General features: G+C 42.8%; 1 protein-coding gene across 1 annotated transcript in view; it reads left to right on the forward strand.

Annotated features, from left to right (window-relative positions):
* Positions 1-1,530: 1,530 nt before the first annotated feature.
* Positions 1,531-17,774, forward strand: part of DESI2 (desumoylating isopeptidase 2) — a 64,137-nt gene continuing 47,893 nt past the window's right edge. Inside the window, exon 1 of the mRNA XM_039464263.2 lies at positions 1,531-1,822. Coding sequence (XP_039320197.1) covers positions 1,781-1,822 — 42 coding nt within the window. The 5' untranslated portion in view covers positions 1,531-1,780. The remainder of the gene's footprint in view (positions 1,823-17,774) is intronic.

Here is a 17,774-nt window from a genome sequence, read left to right on the forward strand (position 1 = left end):
GTCACCTGGTTATAGGCCATGTCTTGACCATGTGTCCCTCAGCATCCTTCAGGCTAGCCCAAACTCCTAAGATGGTGGTCACAGGACTCCCAAGTTCAGCAAGAGGGCAAGCTCCAACTCACAAGTGTTTCTTAAGCCTCTGTTTGCATTATGTTAATGTCCCATGTCCAAAGCAAGTCACAGTCCAGTGCAGTCAGTGGGGAGAGACACTACCAACGAGCATAATTTGGGAGACTAGAAATAATTTGTGGCTGTTTTTGCAGTCTACCACACTCATCTCCCCGTTTCCACCTCCCGAAATCCGTTTTCCACACAGCAACCCAAGTAATCATTTTTAAACACACGCATGCTCATTTCACTCCTCGGCCCAAAGTTAGGTATTCATTGAAAATACAACCCCTATTATGAATGTAGAAATCCTCCTGGATCTGGCCTCTGCCTACCTGCCCAAGTCAGCTAATACCGTTGCCTCCTTGCCTAGTGGGTCCCAGCAACAGCGGTCTTTTGTTTTCCTTGAATACGGAAAACTCCTTCATGCCTCAGATCTTCGCACGTGTTCCCTTTGACCGAAATACTCCTCCCCCGCCTATCTGCGGGGCCGGCTTTGTCATTCATATTTCAGCCTAAAACTCATCTCATTACAGCGATCTTCCCCGAGCAGCCAATTTAAGATGCCTCTCAATGACTGCACCTTATTTAAATTTTCTGCAAAGCACCTACCTGTGACATTCTGCTTGTCCCTGCTCCTGTTTATCACGGCACCCCCGGGGGCCTGCAACACCGCCCGGCACACAGGAGGCGCACAGCGAATATTCGTTGAATTAACGCAAAGGTGCCCGCTACGTCCCAGCACCGTGCTAGGCTGCGGTTACCGTACCCTTCCCATCTCAGCAGGACAGGCTCGCAAAACCCAAGTTCCACATCGAGGATTCGCTGGATGCACGTTACACCTCATCCCACACCAGTCACTCGCTTTCCTCTACTTCCCCACCCCTCCCCTGGCCCAAGAACGAGTGAGGAGGGATCTGGAAAACACAGGGTCATCACTCTAGTCTTTTGCCACATTTCGTTGGCGTCACCGAGCTCAACGCCACATGAACTACTAACAGCAGCAGCACCGGCGACGAGAGGGTGAATCAAGGTGGAAGGCTTCACCGCCGGCGGACTGCAAGGGACCCGCCGCAGCTCCAAAGCACTGCATCCTGGGAGCTGTAGTCTCCCGGGGAGGCCTGGTCTGGTAGGACCGGGGCCTCCGCGGCATGCTGGGAGTTGGAGTCGAGGGCTGTTGAGACTCCGCCTCTGCGTTTATAGTAGCGTGGGGGAATCCCCGCTGCATGCTGGGAACTGTAGTCTTCCTGGGGCCCCGTTCCTCCCGGACGCTGAGGCGCCGAAGCTGCCGCCATTTTAGGTCCCGAGGTGCGGCGGCCGAGAACCAGGGCGCAGGCGGGCTGAGCCCCGGCGCCGGGCCGGCCCCGCCCCCGGGGCGCCTGGCGCCCGCCCCTCGCCCCAGCCCCGCCTTTCCCCACGTGTCTGCCGCCTAGGGGAGGTGCCTCCGCCGGAGCGGGCCGCCAACGGTCCGGCCCCGTCCGCGCAGAGGCTCCTGTCGGCGGCGCCCGGGAGCGGCTCGGCTGCCAGATGCTTCCGCCGCGGCTGCCGCGGGCCGGGCTGCACGCTTAGCGCCGGGCTCGGGCCCCCAGGAGCGCCCGCGGGGGTGCGAGCGGCCTCCGGCCCCGCGGAGACGGAGCGGCGTGAGGACGAGGCGGCGGCCGCGGGGAGGAGGATGGGGGCGAACCAGCTGGTGGTGCTCAACGTGTACGACATGGTGAGTGCGGCCCCTGGCGGCCCCGAGCCCCGGCCCAGGCCGGCTTCCTCTCGCCGGCCGGGCTCGGCCCCCGGCCCCCGGCGCTTCCTGCCCGGCGTCTCCGCCTTCTGCTGGGGCGCTGGGGGAAGCCGGGGAGGAGGAGGGAGACTTGGGGTGATTTTCGAATCCTCGCACTCGTCTACGCTCGGGTGAACCCGGTCAGCCTGACGGTTTTGGGCAAAGCTCGGGTGGGCTAGACCCCCTCCCGTCCCGCAGCTGGCCCCGACCCCGGCCCTGGGCCCGACCCCGTGGCTGGCGAGCGGTGTCCTTTCCGCAGAGCGCCCGTCGCGCCTCCGACCCCGCTGCCGGCCCCCGGGGCTGCCCCGGGACCCCCGTCCCGACCCCCGGGGCTGCCCCGGGACCCCCGTCCCGACCGCCTGCGCTCCCGGCTGCTCTGCTGCTGCCGAGCCGTCCATCTCTTTGCTGGGCTTAAATCTTCAAGCGCTCCCCAGCCCCTCCAAAGCCAGAGAGCCACAGCCTTCGGGTGCCTGTCCTAGAATCTCTTCCAAGGTGAACAGGAGCCAAAACACCCTTGCCTTGTGTGTCCAAGGCAGCCTCTTTACGATATGAATGAGGCCAGCGTTTATCAGGAAAATAGCCCAACCCAATTATTTAGAGACCCTGGTGGTGCTCCTTTCCGAGACCCTGAAGACCCCTTTCCAGGTGATGCAGCAGGTGACGTGACCATAGGAGAGGGAGAGGGAGAGGGAGAAGTTGTTTGTGGTGTCATCTAACTTTGGAGGACTGCAAGCGCGCAGAATCGAGTTCAAGAACTGGTTTGCCTGTTTTTTGCAGTTGAAATGTCCCCAGAAAAAGCACCCGGTCGAGAATTGCCCTTGCATGGAGATGCATGTTTGGTGTGTTTGCTTGCTTTGGGTTGATCGGTTTTTGTTCCGTAGAATGGATTGCCTCTTGACTGCAATGCCTAAAACTCCTTCTAAGTTGACTGGCAAATGAAAAATTCCCCGTGGTTTTTTTTTGTTGGCGTAAAGATTCCGGGAGCAGAAATACTACAGGCCAGGAGTCTTACGCAGTTCTAAACTTTTTCCCTTGTCTTATTTATAAGTTTTTAAATTTACAGTGTTATATCTTGGGTAGAAAGAGATTCCTCATCCCATATCTGGGAATTGTGTAGAGGGTATAGGAACTGCCTACCACTTGAGATGAGTCCTCTGTTGAGTTCTCATGTGAGCCTGGAGGTGAAAACAGGTGGGTTAACGTACTGAGAAAAGTGGAGCTTGATAGAAAAAGAGGAGACTAAGCCGCAAAAGATCCCAGAAAACCATGGCCCTTTTTAAGTTCTTTGGCCCGTTTCGCTTGTTGAGAAATAATTTTCTGGATTTAAACTTTTTGTGTTCAGCTGAACACCTTTATTTTTCAAAACTCTTACAGCCCTTTTACTTTTTGTGCACTTTCCCCTATCTGAATTTGATTTGTTTTTTATTCATGAAGGCTATTACTGTCTTTTAGAATATATTCTGCTCTTGAGATCAGTGAGCGTTTTATCCTAGAATATTACACCCCTTTATACATTAGGAGTATACAATGGCCAGAAGCCACGGTTTCAGAGCCTAAAAGAATTTGTGAGAATAGAGAAAGAAGGTTTTACCTTTTATATGAAAATGAAAATGCATTGTTTTGGCATATAGTGGTCTTCTTTACACTTTAGGCATTCTGTGAATCAGGAAAATCTTTGCTAATTTTGGTTGATTGGGAAAAGCTAGAGATAGTATTCGGTATTTTCTACGGGAGGACTTCTGAACGATGTTAAAATATTAACTAATTAAGATCTTATTTCTCACATCAGGTTTGTAAAATAGGTAGTTATGGAAGAAGCAGACAGGGAAAAGAATAAGTGGCCTGTCCAGAAAACTAAAAATATCTAGAATTTGTAGATCAAAATCTGATTCACTGTCTTCTCTGCTGAATAATTTCTACATTTATGTCTTTATATTGCTTTTTCCTTTGAACAGGAGATGAAGCATCTGAATGTTTATCAGAATGATAAATAGTCGAATTATTAGACTTTTAATAAACTTGATCTTTTCTTTTGAGGGCTTCGAGTGTTTTATGTCACTATTCAGCAAACTACCATTACTTAGTAATTTTGACCTGGTAGAAACCACAAGGATGAGTTAATTGTCCTTTCTTCTTTAAGGAATTTAGAGTATTGTAAAGGAGATATACAACAGTGGTAACAATTCAAGACAGAATAGCATGTTTTTTATAAGAGCAGACAAGGATGCAAAGGAGGAGACTATATATAGTTGTGGGATCAGGGAATACTGAAAAATAAAGGTGTGAAACTTGAAGGATGGGTAGCATCCACAAGAGCAGAGAACAGTTGGCATGAACAACATGGCAGGAATAGGGAAAGCACAGGTTGGATTTGGGAAATATCAGCTGGTCTAGTATAGTTAGAGTATAGCATAAATGAAAGGAGCCAAAACTGAAAGTTTGATTAGAACTTCTTTAGTCAGATGAGTTGTGGGCTTGGGTGAAGGGCTGAGGGGGCTGTTTTAGCCAGCAGAACCATTTAAAGTTTTCAGGAAGGGGAACAGTGGGATCAGTTGTTTGAGAATGAAGACTAACGCATTGAGGTACCAATTTTGGTCTGTTATACTCATTTTTCTCAAGTCAGTTTTGGTTTTTGAAACATTTTTGCCTGATGCCAAGGGTAGATTCCTTTCGTCTTTGGTAATTCTTCCTATTCATCAGAGATGCCTTGCATGAGAATTGCTGTTACCTGTATAGGCCTAGTACATCAGCTGTCTGCTTCAAACTCTGTAAATGTGAAAACTGAAAATTCACCTTAGGGTTGCCTTATAATCATGGTTATAGGGACCTCCTGCCATGTGTCCTTGTGCCTCTTTGTTAGATTGTCACCTTTTCCAGCTCTGATTGTATTTTTCCTGTTCTCTAGATTGGGCTGCTGTGCATCATTTCTTCCACAGCTTTGTCATATGCATGAAAATAATTCTGTTGGGGTCACCTGTATTAACTTCCTTCTCATGGAAGTGTAGTGTAATCCTCAAAAGGTTACTTAATTATGCATAGTGCTCCTAAATTATTGCTTGCTGCATTCTCAGTGATTATGTTCCTCTCTGTACTTTGGAGTAATCTACCACCAATAAAACATGTCCTGGAGTTACTTTCTGAGTCATGGGAATGAGCTTATTCACATATTCCTAATTTACTGACATACATAGCAAAGCAGGTGATTCAGATTAGTTTCCATTACCAAGACAGATCTCTGGTGTAGTCGCTTTAGCAGTCTTCATAGATCCAGATTTTTGTGCTATTCGGGTTATCTTGACTAATGAATTTTTGTAAGATAAAAATACGCCAGTGTTTTATAGTGTAAATTCATTGTGTAAACAAGTTTCTACCAACTTTATTGTTTACTTTCTTACTGTGTCACCCAGACTGGATTGCAGTGGCACAATCTCGGCTCCCTGCAACTTCTGTCTCCCAGGTTCAAGCAGTTCTCATGCCTCACCCTCCCAAGTAGCTGGAATTACAGGTGTACACCACCACACCAGGCTTATTTTTGTGTTTTTAGTAGAGACGAGGTTTCACCATGTTGGCCAGGCTGTTCTTGAACTCTTGACCTCAAGTGATCCACCGGCCTCAGCCTCCCAAAATTCTGGGATTATAGGCATAAGCCACTGAGCCCGGCCTATACCAATTTTATTATAAATTAGTACCTATACATCTTCAGAGTCTTAATAGAAGAGAAACACTTTCTAGGACTCTTCAAATAAGGACATTTTTGTCTGAACTCTGCTCTTCTGACGCCTGTCTCTATTAGACTCCTCCAACAGAGTGTGAGGTCAGCAGGTGTCGTAGTTCAGACTTCTCAAACATCTGCAGATTTAATTCAGACTTTTTGAACAAGTTCCAGAATCACACATGTCCTCACCTAATGATTCCTTAATATCTCTAAATCAGCATGTCCAGGAACACACTTCTTCGCTTTTCTCCTTTTCATGCCTCAAATTCTTGCTTCTCACCCCATGCCACTGCCCAGAAGCCACTACTTTTGTTGTAGTTTCCCAAACCAGAAACCTGGGAGTGAACTTAAATTTCTCTTTATTATAAACCCTCCACAGTCAGTCAGCAGGCCCTGCAGAGTTTGATTTGGGTTGATTCTGTCTGAAAGCAACAGAGAGCTTGACAGTCCATGGCTTAAGCTGGAAGGATACTTGACTAAGTCCAGAGATAAGCAGGCCCTAGATTATTAGTTCACCAGCTCAGCTGTGTGATGAAGAACCAGGACTTTCCATCCTTTTACTCTACCATCCTCAGCACATTGGCTTTTGCCCTTGGTTTGTCCTCTCATAGCTGTAAAGTAACTGCCATAGCATCAAATGAGGTATCCTGTCAGCAGGATGTGAAGGAAGATGGAAGAAGCTGGGGCCATTTTCTCCATGCACCTCTGTTCTTTTAATAGAAAGGAAAAACTTCTCAGAGCCACGCTACTTCCCCCAAGAGATTATCTAGAATTGGCTCGTGTGCAACTGTGATGAAGCTGAGTAAGTAAATATCTGGCATTTCTAACCTTTATAGCGTGTTGTGGGTAAGGAAGGCAAGAAGTTGGAAATGGCAATTTGCTGGGAACCTGCGATGCCTGTCACATAGTTTACTTTCTGGATATTGTTTAAATTGGTTGCTTTATCCCCATTTCCACTGATGCTTCTCAAGTTCAGGCCCTCATCTCTCTTCATGTGATAACCTCCTTACTAGTTTCAATCTCTAGTGTTACTTCATTTTAATCCTCCCTCCATTCTGTTAGCAAAGTAACCTTTCTGAAACATACCAGGATAAAGTGTAATGCACTTTATGATGTGACCCTTACCTGACAGTTGAAGGTCCACTTCCCTCTTCTACATAACACTCTTTATTCTCACACAGTGAATTTTTTCAGTTATCCACACAGGCTATATCCCACGCCCCTTATTTTATGCTTGTCCTGTCGAGAGTGTCCTTGTCCAACGCTGATCACCTGCAACCTCCTGCTCCTTCTGGCTGTAGCTTAGCATTTTTTTTTTTTTTTTTTTTTTTTTTGAGACGGAGTTTCGCCCTTGTTACCCAGGCTGGAGTGCAATGGCGCGATCTCGGCTCACTGTAACCTCCGCCTCCTGGGTTCAGGCAATTTTCCTGCCTCAGCCTCCTGAGTAGCTGGGATTACAGGCACGCGCCACCATGCCCAGCTAATTTTTTGTATTTTTAGTAGAGACGGGGTTTCACCATGTTGACCAGAATGGTCTCGATCTCTCGACCTCGTGATCCACCCGCCTCGGCCTCCCAAAGTGCTGGGATTACAGGCTTGAGCCACCGCGCCCGGCTTTTTTTTTTTTTTTTTTTTTTAAGAAAAAATAAAAGAATGAAGGAGAGGAAGAAAGAGGAAGAGAAAGAGGGAGAGAGAACGGGGGTGTTACTTTATTCCCCGGGGTAGAATGCAGTCTAAAAATGGGTATACCTGTAACTGTGCTTAATAATGGAGACACCAAAAAATGAGGGAAGAAAATAACAAACAAGCAGCCAACCAATATTTCATTTAAACCTGTAAGTAGGTGTAATGTGGTGCTGATAAGAGTGTGTATTTTGTGTATTTAAAGTGGAGAGTTCTGTAAATGTTAATTAAGTTTACTTGTTCCAGATCTGAGTTCAAGTCCTGGATGTCGTTGTTAATTTTCTGTCTTATTGATCTGTCTAATACTGATGTTGGAGTCTCCCACTTTTATTGGGAAACTTAATATATGTGAGTTTAATACTGCCATTTAATGTTAGCTGGCTGTTTTGCCCATTAGTTGATGTAAATTCTTCATTATGTTGATACTCTTTACTTTTTGGTATTTTTGGTATTTTTTAGAAAGGCTGATACTGGTTGTTCCTTTCTATGTGTAGTGGTTCTTTCAGAGGCTCTTGTAAAGCAGGCCTGGTGGTGATGAAATCTCTGAGTGCTTGCTTGTTCACAAAAGATTTTATTTTTCCTTCGCTTATGAAGCTTAGTTTGGCTGGATGTGAAATTTTGGGTTGAAAGTTCTTTTCTTTAAGGATGTTGAATATTGGCCCCTACTCTCTTCTGGCTTGTAGGGTTTCTGCTGAGAGATCTGCTGTAAGTCTGATAGGCTTCCCTTTGTGGGTAACCTGACCTTTCTCTCTGGCTGCCCTTAGCATTTTCTCCTTCATTTCAACCCTGGTGAATCTGATGATTATGTGCCTTGAGGTTGGTCTTCTTGAATAATATCTTTGTGCTGTTCTCTGTATTACCTGGAGTTGAATATTATCCTGCCTTGCTAGGTTGGGAAAGTTTTCCTGAATAATATCCTGAAGCGTATTTTCCAGCTTGGATTCATTCTCTTCGTCACACTGAGGTACACCTATCAAACGTAGATCAGGTCTTTTCACATAGTCCCATATTTCTTGGAGACTTTGCTCGTTCCTTTTTATTCTTTTTTTCTAATCTTGTCTTCTCGTTTTATTTCATTAAGTTGGTCTTCGACCTCTGATATCCTTTCTTCTGCTTGATCAATTCGGCTGTTAAAACGTGTGCATACTTCGTGAAGTTCTCGTTGTGTTTTTCAGCTCCATTAATTCATTTATATTCCTCTCTAAATTGTGTATTCTTGTTAGCATTTCGTCATACCTTCTTTCAAAGTTCTTAGTTTCTTTGCATTGGCTTAGAACAAGTTCTTTTAACTCACAGAAGTTTCTTATCAACCACCTTTTGAAGCCTACTTCTGTTAATGGAACACACTCGTTCTCCATCTGGCCTTGTTCTGTTGCTGATGAGGAATTGTGATCCCCTGTAGAGGGAGAGGCGTTCTGATTTTGGGTATTCTCGGTCTTTTTAGGCTGTTTTCTTCCCTTCATTGTAGATTTATCCATCTGTGGTCTTTATAAGTTCCATCTTTATAGTTGGGTTTCTGAGTGGACGTCCAACTTGTTGATTCCCAGCGCCAGAATCTGAGCAACCCACTGCACTGGCTAAAGCAGCTGCGTTAAGATTGATGGTGCTTTTCTGACTCTGCACCAAGAACCTCCGCACCGAGGCAAAACCACCTCGCCGGCCACAAGAGACCTGTGGGGCGCCTCCGCTGGGAATCTCCTGGTGCATGAGCAACAAAAATTCGTCTGAAAGTGTGGCGTCCTCTCCTTCTCTGCGCTTTCACTGGGAGTTACAATCCCGAGCTGCTAGTGATCAGCCATCTTGGATCTCTCTCGGCTGTAGCTTAGTCTTATTTATCAGACTTGAGTGAACTACAGTGCCTTAGTTGTACTTTTTTTTTTTTTTTTTTTTTTGAGACAGAGTCTTGCTTTGTTGCCCAGGCGGAAGCACAATGGTGCAATCTTGGCTCACTGCAGCCTCTGCCTCACAGGTTTAAGCAATTCTGCCTGCCTCAGCCTCCAGAGTAGCTAGGATTACAGGTGCACACCACCACACCTGGCTAATTTTTGTATTTTTAGTAGAGACAGTGTTTCACTATGTTGTCCAGGCTGGTGTCAAACACCTGACCTCAGGTGATCCACCCACCTCGGCCTCCCAGAGTGCTGGGATTACAGGCGTGAGCCAGTGTGCCCGGCCCCTAGCTGTACTTTCCACATATCTCCATTACTGCGTGTATTACCCTGTGCATCCCACTGGACTGTAAGTTCTTTGATAGCATCATACTATTACCAGTGTCTAGAACAGGCCTATCTCTAGACGGTGTTCTAAAAATAACTGTGGAATGAGTGGGGTTTTACCTAGGCAGTTTTTATTAGGAGAAGTGCCAGTACTTAAATGGCATGAGAAGATCATGTGATCCTCCTCTTTGTGCCAAATACCTATTACTGGGTTTTTTTTTTCTTGCCACTTTACTTCAGTGCATTGCTAGATTTTAGCTGTGATTGTTGGAATAGGGTGACCAAATGAAAGGGAAGGGAGGATTAATAGAAATGGGACGGAAAAAACATCAGATATTTTTCTTAGGCAAAACTTAGAAAAACACACTATGAAACTAGACTGAGGAGATGTTTTTAGTAAGTTTATTTCTTGAAGCTGGATCTTAATTACTCTGAAAGATAATCTTTCTGAAAACATTGTCGGTTCTTGAATTTTAACATAAGTTAACTGGTTAATAGGAATAATAGAGCTGGTCATCATCTTTTTATTTATTTATTTTTTTTAGTGGTAAGGAATTTTTCTTCATTTACTTGTATCAATATGCTTCTTGGGCAATAGTGACCCATGAGTGTAGCTAAGCCAAAGGACAATTGTACATCTGCCCTCCAACGTGATTTATATGGCATTGTCTTCTTTTCTTTTTTTTTTTTTTTTTTTTTTTTTGAGGAGGAGTTTCGCTCTTGTTACCCAGGCTGGAGTGCAATGGCACGATCTCGGCTCACCGCAACCTCCACCTCCTGGGTTCAGGCAATTCTCCTGCCTCAGCCTCCTGAGTAGCCGGGACTACAGGCACGTGCCACCATGCCCAGCTAATTTTTTGTATTTTTAGTAGAGATGGGGTTTCACCATGTTGACCAGGATGGTCTCGATCTCTTGACCTTGTGATCCACCTGCCTCGGCCTCCCAAAGTGCTGGGATTACAGGCTTGAGCCACCGCGCCTGGCTTTTTTTTTTTTTTTTTTTAGGGTGATCAGGGCGGCTAGTATGTGTGAGAAATGAATTCAATCTCCATACATATGTACATTTGTTTTCTATTGCTGCATTAAAAAGTGGCTCAAAACTTAGTGGTTTAAAACAACACAGATTTATTATCTCACACTTTTGTAAATCAGAGACCAGGTGAACTAGCTCAGTTCCTCTGCTGTGGTCTTCACAAGCCCACAATTGAGGTGTTAGGCTCTGGGGGCAAATCTGCTTCCAGGCTCGTTCAGATTGTTAACAGAATTGAGTCACGTATAGTTGTAGGTTGGAGGTCCCAGTCTTTGCCGCTGTCAGCTGGGCCTCTCTCAGTTGCTTCAAGTGTCTTGCAGTCCTCCATCTTCAAATCGGCAGTGGTGTGTGGAATCCTTATGCTTCAGATATCTCTGACTTTACCTTCCTCCACATCTGTTCTACTCCAGCCACAGAAAGTTTTCTGTTTTTAGGAGCCTGTGTAATTGAGACCCACCCGGATATTCCACGATAATTTCCTGATGTTGAGGTCCAGAATTTCAATTACATCTGCAAAGTCCCTTTGCTATGTAACGTGTTCACACGGTTCTGGGAATATTTTGGGGAGTCATTCTGCTACAATGCCATATATGAAAGTGTTATATAAGCCCAGAAATGTTCAGTTAAAAATTGTTTCCTCATAGCAATTCCTTGACTTGGCATAGAATAAATATTAACCTATTAACTTAAAATGGAAAATTTGAAGTATTCAAAAAATAAAAATCAGATGTCAGTAGGTTCCAAGTATGTGACTAAAACCCCTTCAGACTTGCAGTGACATACTGTATTGTATCTCAGTTTCATGGCCACATTCATAATGATGGATAAAGTTAACAGAATGTTTGAAACTTGATCAAATATTTTAAAAATACCAGAGCGCCTGCTATTTAGATGAATTGTTTGTTTTATGGATTATTTTCTTTTTCATGCTGCCACACCCAGCTAATTTTTTTGTATTTTTAGTAGAGACAGGGTTTCAGCACTTTGGCCACGCTGGTCTCAATCCCCTGAATTTGTGATCTGCCCACCTCAGCCTCCCAAAGTGCTGCAATAGCAGGTGTGAGCCACCGCACCTGGCCAGATTTTTCTTAAGATAGGATGAACTTGAATTTTCCATTTGTTGACTGTCAAATTCTCTACAAGATTATTTCAATTCCAAAGCAACATTATTGTGCAAATATCAGCCAGTTGGTTAATAAAAGGTAAAGTGAAAACTGCCCAAATAATCTTAAGCTATAAGAAAGGCAAAAATAATAAAGGGGCAATGGGATGTATGAAAATACTTTTGTTTTAGTTTATCTGGAATGTATTTTGGTCTAGATGTGACAACTTAAAAACAATAAAAATCAACTAATTGGCCCCACATTATCTGAAATAAAAGTCTTTCTAAATTGTGATATCAACATTAATCCTAATACTAAATTCTTATCCGTACAGAGTTGTTGATTCTAGCCTTATTGCCACACTCTTTTAATTATTACACTTTCACATTATATTTGGAACCTGATTAGGCCAGTTTCTCTTATTCCGAAGTTTTCTTGGCCTTCATTTCCTCTTCTGGGAGTACTTTGTAAGTCTCTGTGAAAAAATTCTATAGGTTTTTTTTTTTTGGTTTGTTTTAATTGTATTAAAATACATATAAAATTACCATTTTAACCATTTTTAACTATACAATCTACTGTGTTGGGTCTATTCACATTGTTGTGCAACCAATCTTCAGACCTTTTTCATCTTGCAAAACTGAGACTCTGTACCCATTAAACAACAACTCCCCATTTCTCCCTCCCCTTAGTCCCTGGTAGTCATCATTCTGCTTTCTCTCTGTATGCATTTGACTAGATATCTCATTTAAATGAAATAGTGTTGTTTGTGACTAGCATATTTCACTTAGCATAATGTCCTCAAGGTTTATCTGTGTTGCAGCATGTATCAAAATTTCCTTCCTTTTTAAGGCTAATATTCTCCTGTATATGTATATACCACAAAAATCAAGCTCATTTCAGTATCAGTGGACACAGGTTACTTCCACCTTTTGGCTGTTATAATTATGTGTGAACATGGGTTTATAAAAATAAAAATGTCTGTTCAAGACTTGCTTTCAGTTTTTTTGGCTATATACCCAGCAGTCTATAGATATTTTTAATTGGGCATGCCCTAAACTTATCCATTAACTTGGGAAGAACTGATATCTTTTCTATCATATTCTCCCACCCCCCGCCAATCCCCATTGATGAAAACAGGATTTTTTGTTTTTTGAAATTTTTATTCAGAAAATAAATAAGTTAATGCCAAACTGATCTATCTAAATTGTCTATTAACAGAATAAAGCGAATAAATAAGTAAAATACATGAGATAGTAAATGGTGATAAGTGCTAAAGAGAAAAGTAAAGTAAAGAAAGGGAGGGACAGTGTAAGTCAGGATGGTATAGCTGCCGGTTACTGCAGTTTTAAATAGAGTGATTAAGAAAGGCCTACGGAGAAGGCATTCCTGAAAGGTGAAGTATACCATGTAGAGAGGAGAAAGGGTTCCAGACAGAGGGTAAGCACACACAAAGGCTGAAAGTCAGGCCACATGCCACCTGTTACAGTAAATGGACAGCAAGAAACAAGAGAAGTTTTTGAGGAATTTCTGATTTAAAATTATCAAGTAGATTCGGGAGGATCATTGAAAATAGAGCAGGCAGTACCGGAAAGGGGAAAATCTGGGATTAGGAGAGATTCAACAAAAATGAAAAGCACCATTTCCCAATTTATAACTAGAAAGGGAGTTAGATTGGGAACTAAAGAGAAAATGAGATTCAGAAAGTCAGAACTCCAAGTAGAAGGGTGAAGGGATCAAGTGATAGGCAAAACTTTTTAAAAGTTGGGACCATTCAACCAAAACCTGGTTTCACTTGCAAATTTTAAGAATAAAAACTCCTGCAGATACACAAAGGCAAAAAAGTTACAAGGAAACAAAAATCAAGCTAATTTCAGACTTCTCTTTCATTACACCAAAGGCTAAATAATAAAGTGGAGCATTATCTACAGAGTATTAAAAAGGAAAAGGTTCGTGTCTGAATACTCTAGCTTCTCCAGCTGTCATTCATGTACAAAAGGACATAGACAATATCTAGACAACTGGGGGTTAAAGCATTACTCAAGAACTTAATGGGGTGGTTACAGTGTAAATACTCATTTAATATAGCTAAACCTTATAAATGTGGTTAAAAACAGAAGCAATATCCAGAATTACTTTTTGAAGAGAACAAGCATGATGCTTTTTAAAAATTAAGTTCTCATATTATATTGAACAAACCTTGGGTGAGAGAGAAGAGGTAAAAGCTTGTAGCAGCTCTATATGGGAGGAGGTGTGTTGTAAATACAATTCTTGTTTTGGAAAATTATATTTGAGTGGGTAAATTTTTCTCATTAAGATGTATTATTGGGAGAAAATCAGAGGGAAAAGAGCAAAGATGACATAAAAAACCGTATGATGTAAGAGAGAAAAAAAGTTAAATATGAAATGAAGACCAGGCCAGGCACTGTGGCTCAGGCCTGTAATCCCAGCACTTGGGGAGGCTGAGGCAGGTGGTAGTAAGACCTTATTTCTACAAAAACTAAATTAACCAGGCCCACGCCTGTGATTCCAGCTACTCGAGAGACTGAGGTAAAAGGACTGCTTCAGCCCAGAAGGTCAAGGCTGCAGTAAGCTGTGATGTGCCACTGCACTCCAGGCCAGGTGACAGAGCAAGACCCTGTCTCAAAAATAAATAAACTAGGACAAAGCATATAAGTTATGAAATGACAGTAAGTAAACTTAAATCCCCTATTAAGCTTAGTGAGTGTATTTCTAAATGTCCTTTGCCTTACAGAAATTTTGTTATATGTGGTCAAAAGTGTTGGTCTTTTATAAACTTTCATCTTTGAGTCATTCCCTAGAAAGATTTTCCCTTGCAAAAAAATGTTAGAAATAATCTACATGTTTGCTCCTAAGTGGAATGCCGGTTATCCCAATGCTGTTTACTAAATAATCCATGCTTTCCCTTGTTGATTTGTGGCACATACTTTGTTTATGCTATACTAAATTATCATGGATATCTAGGTCTGTTCAAAGACCTTCAGTCTTGATTTCTTTAGTTGCCTCTTCGTACACCATTATTAGATGTTAATTGTATTAATCTTCCAGCAAGTGTTGATATTGGTGATGTAAATTTATCTTATTCTCTTTCAAAATTCCTTTTGCTCATTCATTTTTCAAGTAAAATTTAGAAGCAATTTGTCAAAAACTTCAGTGCAATTTTAAATGTAATGACATTACATTTATGAACAGTCTGGGGGGAAGAATTGATACCCTTACAATATTGAATCTTCCCATGATAATATCTGATTTTTTTTTTTAGTATGTTTAATATACCACTGTACTAAGCCATTTCCTTATATTATTATCCCTTTTTAAGTTGATGAAATTGAGGCCTAGTTGAAAAACATGCTCAGAGTCATGCCATAGTGGTTGGTACAGCACAGTCTTGAAAAAGAGCTCTTAACACTAAAATTTGTGCTCCTGTCCATCATGCTGTATTTCTTTTTCCTCATCTCATCTCCTCCATATCCCAGAAATGTGCTGATTCTCTTTTTGTTTGTCCTTATATTACACCTTCCCCTGAACTAACTTCTGTATTCTATGGCATTCATGGATGTACAGTGATCTAAAAGCTGCCCTGCATCCTAAATCTTTTCTGTGAATATTTCTGTGATTGTTAATGTTATGTGTCAGTTTGAGTAGGCCATGGTACCCAGTTTTAGTCAGACACCAGTCTAGATGTTGCACAGGTGATTTTTAGATGTAAGTAACAATTTTACAGATTTTGAGTAAAGAAGTTACCCCCCAAAAGATGAATGGGCTTCATCCAGTCAGTTGAGAGCCTGAAGAGAAAAAAACTAAGTTCTTCAAAGAAGAACAAATCTTGGCTCCAGGCAAAGCTGTAACATCAGCTCTTCCCTGGGTCTGCATCCTGCAGACCTGCTCTGGAGATTTCAGATCTACCAACTCCCACAGTTGTGTGAGCCAGGTCCTTAAAAAATCACTTCTTTGCTCCCCTCTTCATCTAGGTTACTTTACATTCTGCTGTTAGAATCACTCCCTCTGTTAAAATCAGCTTACTATCTACACCTCAGCAGCTGAATAGGGCTGGAGAAAACAACCATGACAGATCTCACTTTAAAATGGTGACCACAAACCTCAAGAGGGCCCTAAATACGGTCTAGCAGTGCCTCCTCATTTCTCTGGTCAATTGACAGTCCCACTATCCTAGACAACTACAATATGTCATACTTTCTCCCCATTCTCTACCTGAAAATAGGGAATGGGGAGAAAGTATGACCTGCAGAGAAAATAACCTGCGGCTTATTTTCAGAGATTACCTCACAGCTTATTTCACTGAAGGAAAAAAAAAAAAAAAAAAAGGCAATTTTCTCATCCTTCCACCACCACTGTTTTACTGTATGTAGTCTGCCTTCTCTCTGATCATATGGAATGAATTGTCCATGTCCCTGTCTGAAATGAAACCTTCCACTGTATACTAGACCCCATCCCCTCTCCTATCTATACAAGGACTTCTCTTTCAGAATTGTCACCACTCTCTTCTGCCTCATCAGGTTTTTTACTTTCTACTCTATCACTCCAATCAGTGAATGAATATGCTATGATATTTTGTAGTCCTCATTCATTCAAACCGAGGAGAATTAGTGATCTACTTTAGAATTTATCTCTATTAACTATCAACCATGTTGTATCGTGCTCTCAGGCTGAAGGTTTGTCTTTCAAATGAACTTCTTTAGAAACAATGCATTACTTTTAAGTCTAACAAATAAGTGAACAAGAACTGTTTTATTTCAGTCTCATTCATTCTGACTTGTTGCTTTCTCATATGTAGGTATCAAACAATAATACAGCAATAAAGATTTTTAAAAGTTTCCCACACTATAGTGACTCCAAGGGAAGAGGCAGCATCTTTATATTAGTTCCTTTTCATGGTGCTGATAAAAACATAACTGAAACTGGGAACAAAAAGAGGTTTAATTGGACTTATGGTTCCACATGGCTGGGGAGGTGCCTCAATCATGGCGGAACGCAACAGGCACTTCTTACATGGCGGCAGCAAGAGAAAAATGAGGAAGAAGCAAAAGTGGAAATGCCTCATAAACCCATCAGATCTCAGGAGACTTACTCACTCTCATGAGAATAGCACAGAAAAGACCAACCCCCGTGATTTAATCACCTCCCCCAGGTCCCTTCCCACAACACATGGGAATTCTGGGAGATACAGTTCAAGGTGAGATTTGATTGGGGATACAGCCAAACCATGTCATTCCACACCTAGTCTCTCCAAATCTCATGTCTTCACATTTCAAAACAATTATCCCTTCCCAACAGTCCCCCAAAGTCTTAACGCATTTCGACATTAACCCAAAAGTCCACAATCCAGAGTCTCATCTGAGACCAGGCAAGTCCCTTCTGCCTATGAGCCTGTAAAATTAAAATACGCTAGTGACTTCCTAGATACAATGTGGGTACAGACATTGGATAAATACAGTCATTCCGAATGGGAGAAATCAGCCAAAACAAAGAGGTTCCAGGGTCCATGCAAGTCCAAAATCCAGGGGAGCAGTCAAATCTTCAAGCTCCAAAATGATCTCATTTAACTCTAGGTCTCACATCCAGGTCACGCTGATGAAAGAGGTGGGTTAAAATGCATCACATGATCCTTAATACTATGTGCTAGGTGTTATTATGATACCCATTTTAGAGTAGCACAGAGAAGTTAACTTTCCCAAGGTCACACCGCTAAAAAGGAGGGTAGGATACAAATCCAGGCATCCTGATTCCAGTTTATACCACAAACTGCATTACACTGCCTCTTATCAGAAGCAGGCTTGACCAAGGAGGAGAAGGTCAAGTGCAGCCTCTTGCTGCCCCCTCCTCAGTTCTAACTCCTCTTCAGTCCTGACTCTTTTTTTTTTTTTTTTTTTTTTTTTTTGAGACAGGGTTTGAGACTATATTGGTCAGGCTGGTCTCGAACTCCTGACCTCAGGTGATCCGCCCGCCTTAGCCTCCCAGAATACTGGGATTACAGGCATGAGCCACGGTGCCCAGCTAGTCCTGACTCTTACTCTGAACTAGTGCAATGGTTTAGGGCTCTCACCTGTCGCCTGTCAGGCTAGGAGATCTATTAGGATAGCAGAGAGAAGCAGGCCTCCAGAGGTGAGCA

The sequence above is a fragment of the Saimiri boliviensis genome, chromosome 14, assembly GCF_048565385.1.
Source record: "Saimiri boliviensis isolate mSaiBol1 chromosome 14, mSaiBol1.pri, whole genome shotgun sequence".
NCBI classification, from domain to species: domain Eukaryota; kingdom Metazoa; phylum Chordata; class Mammalia; order Primates; family Cebidae; genus Saimiri; species Saimiri boliviensis.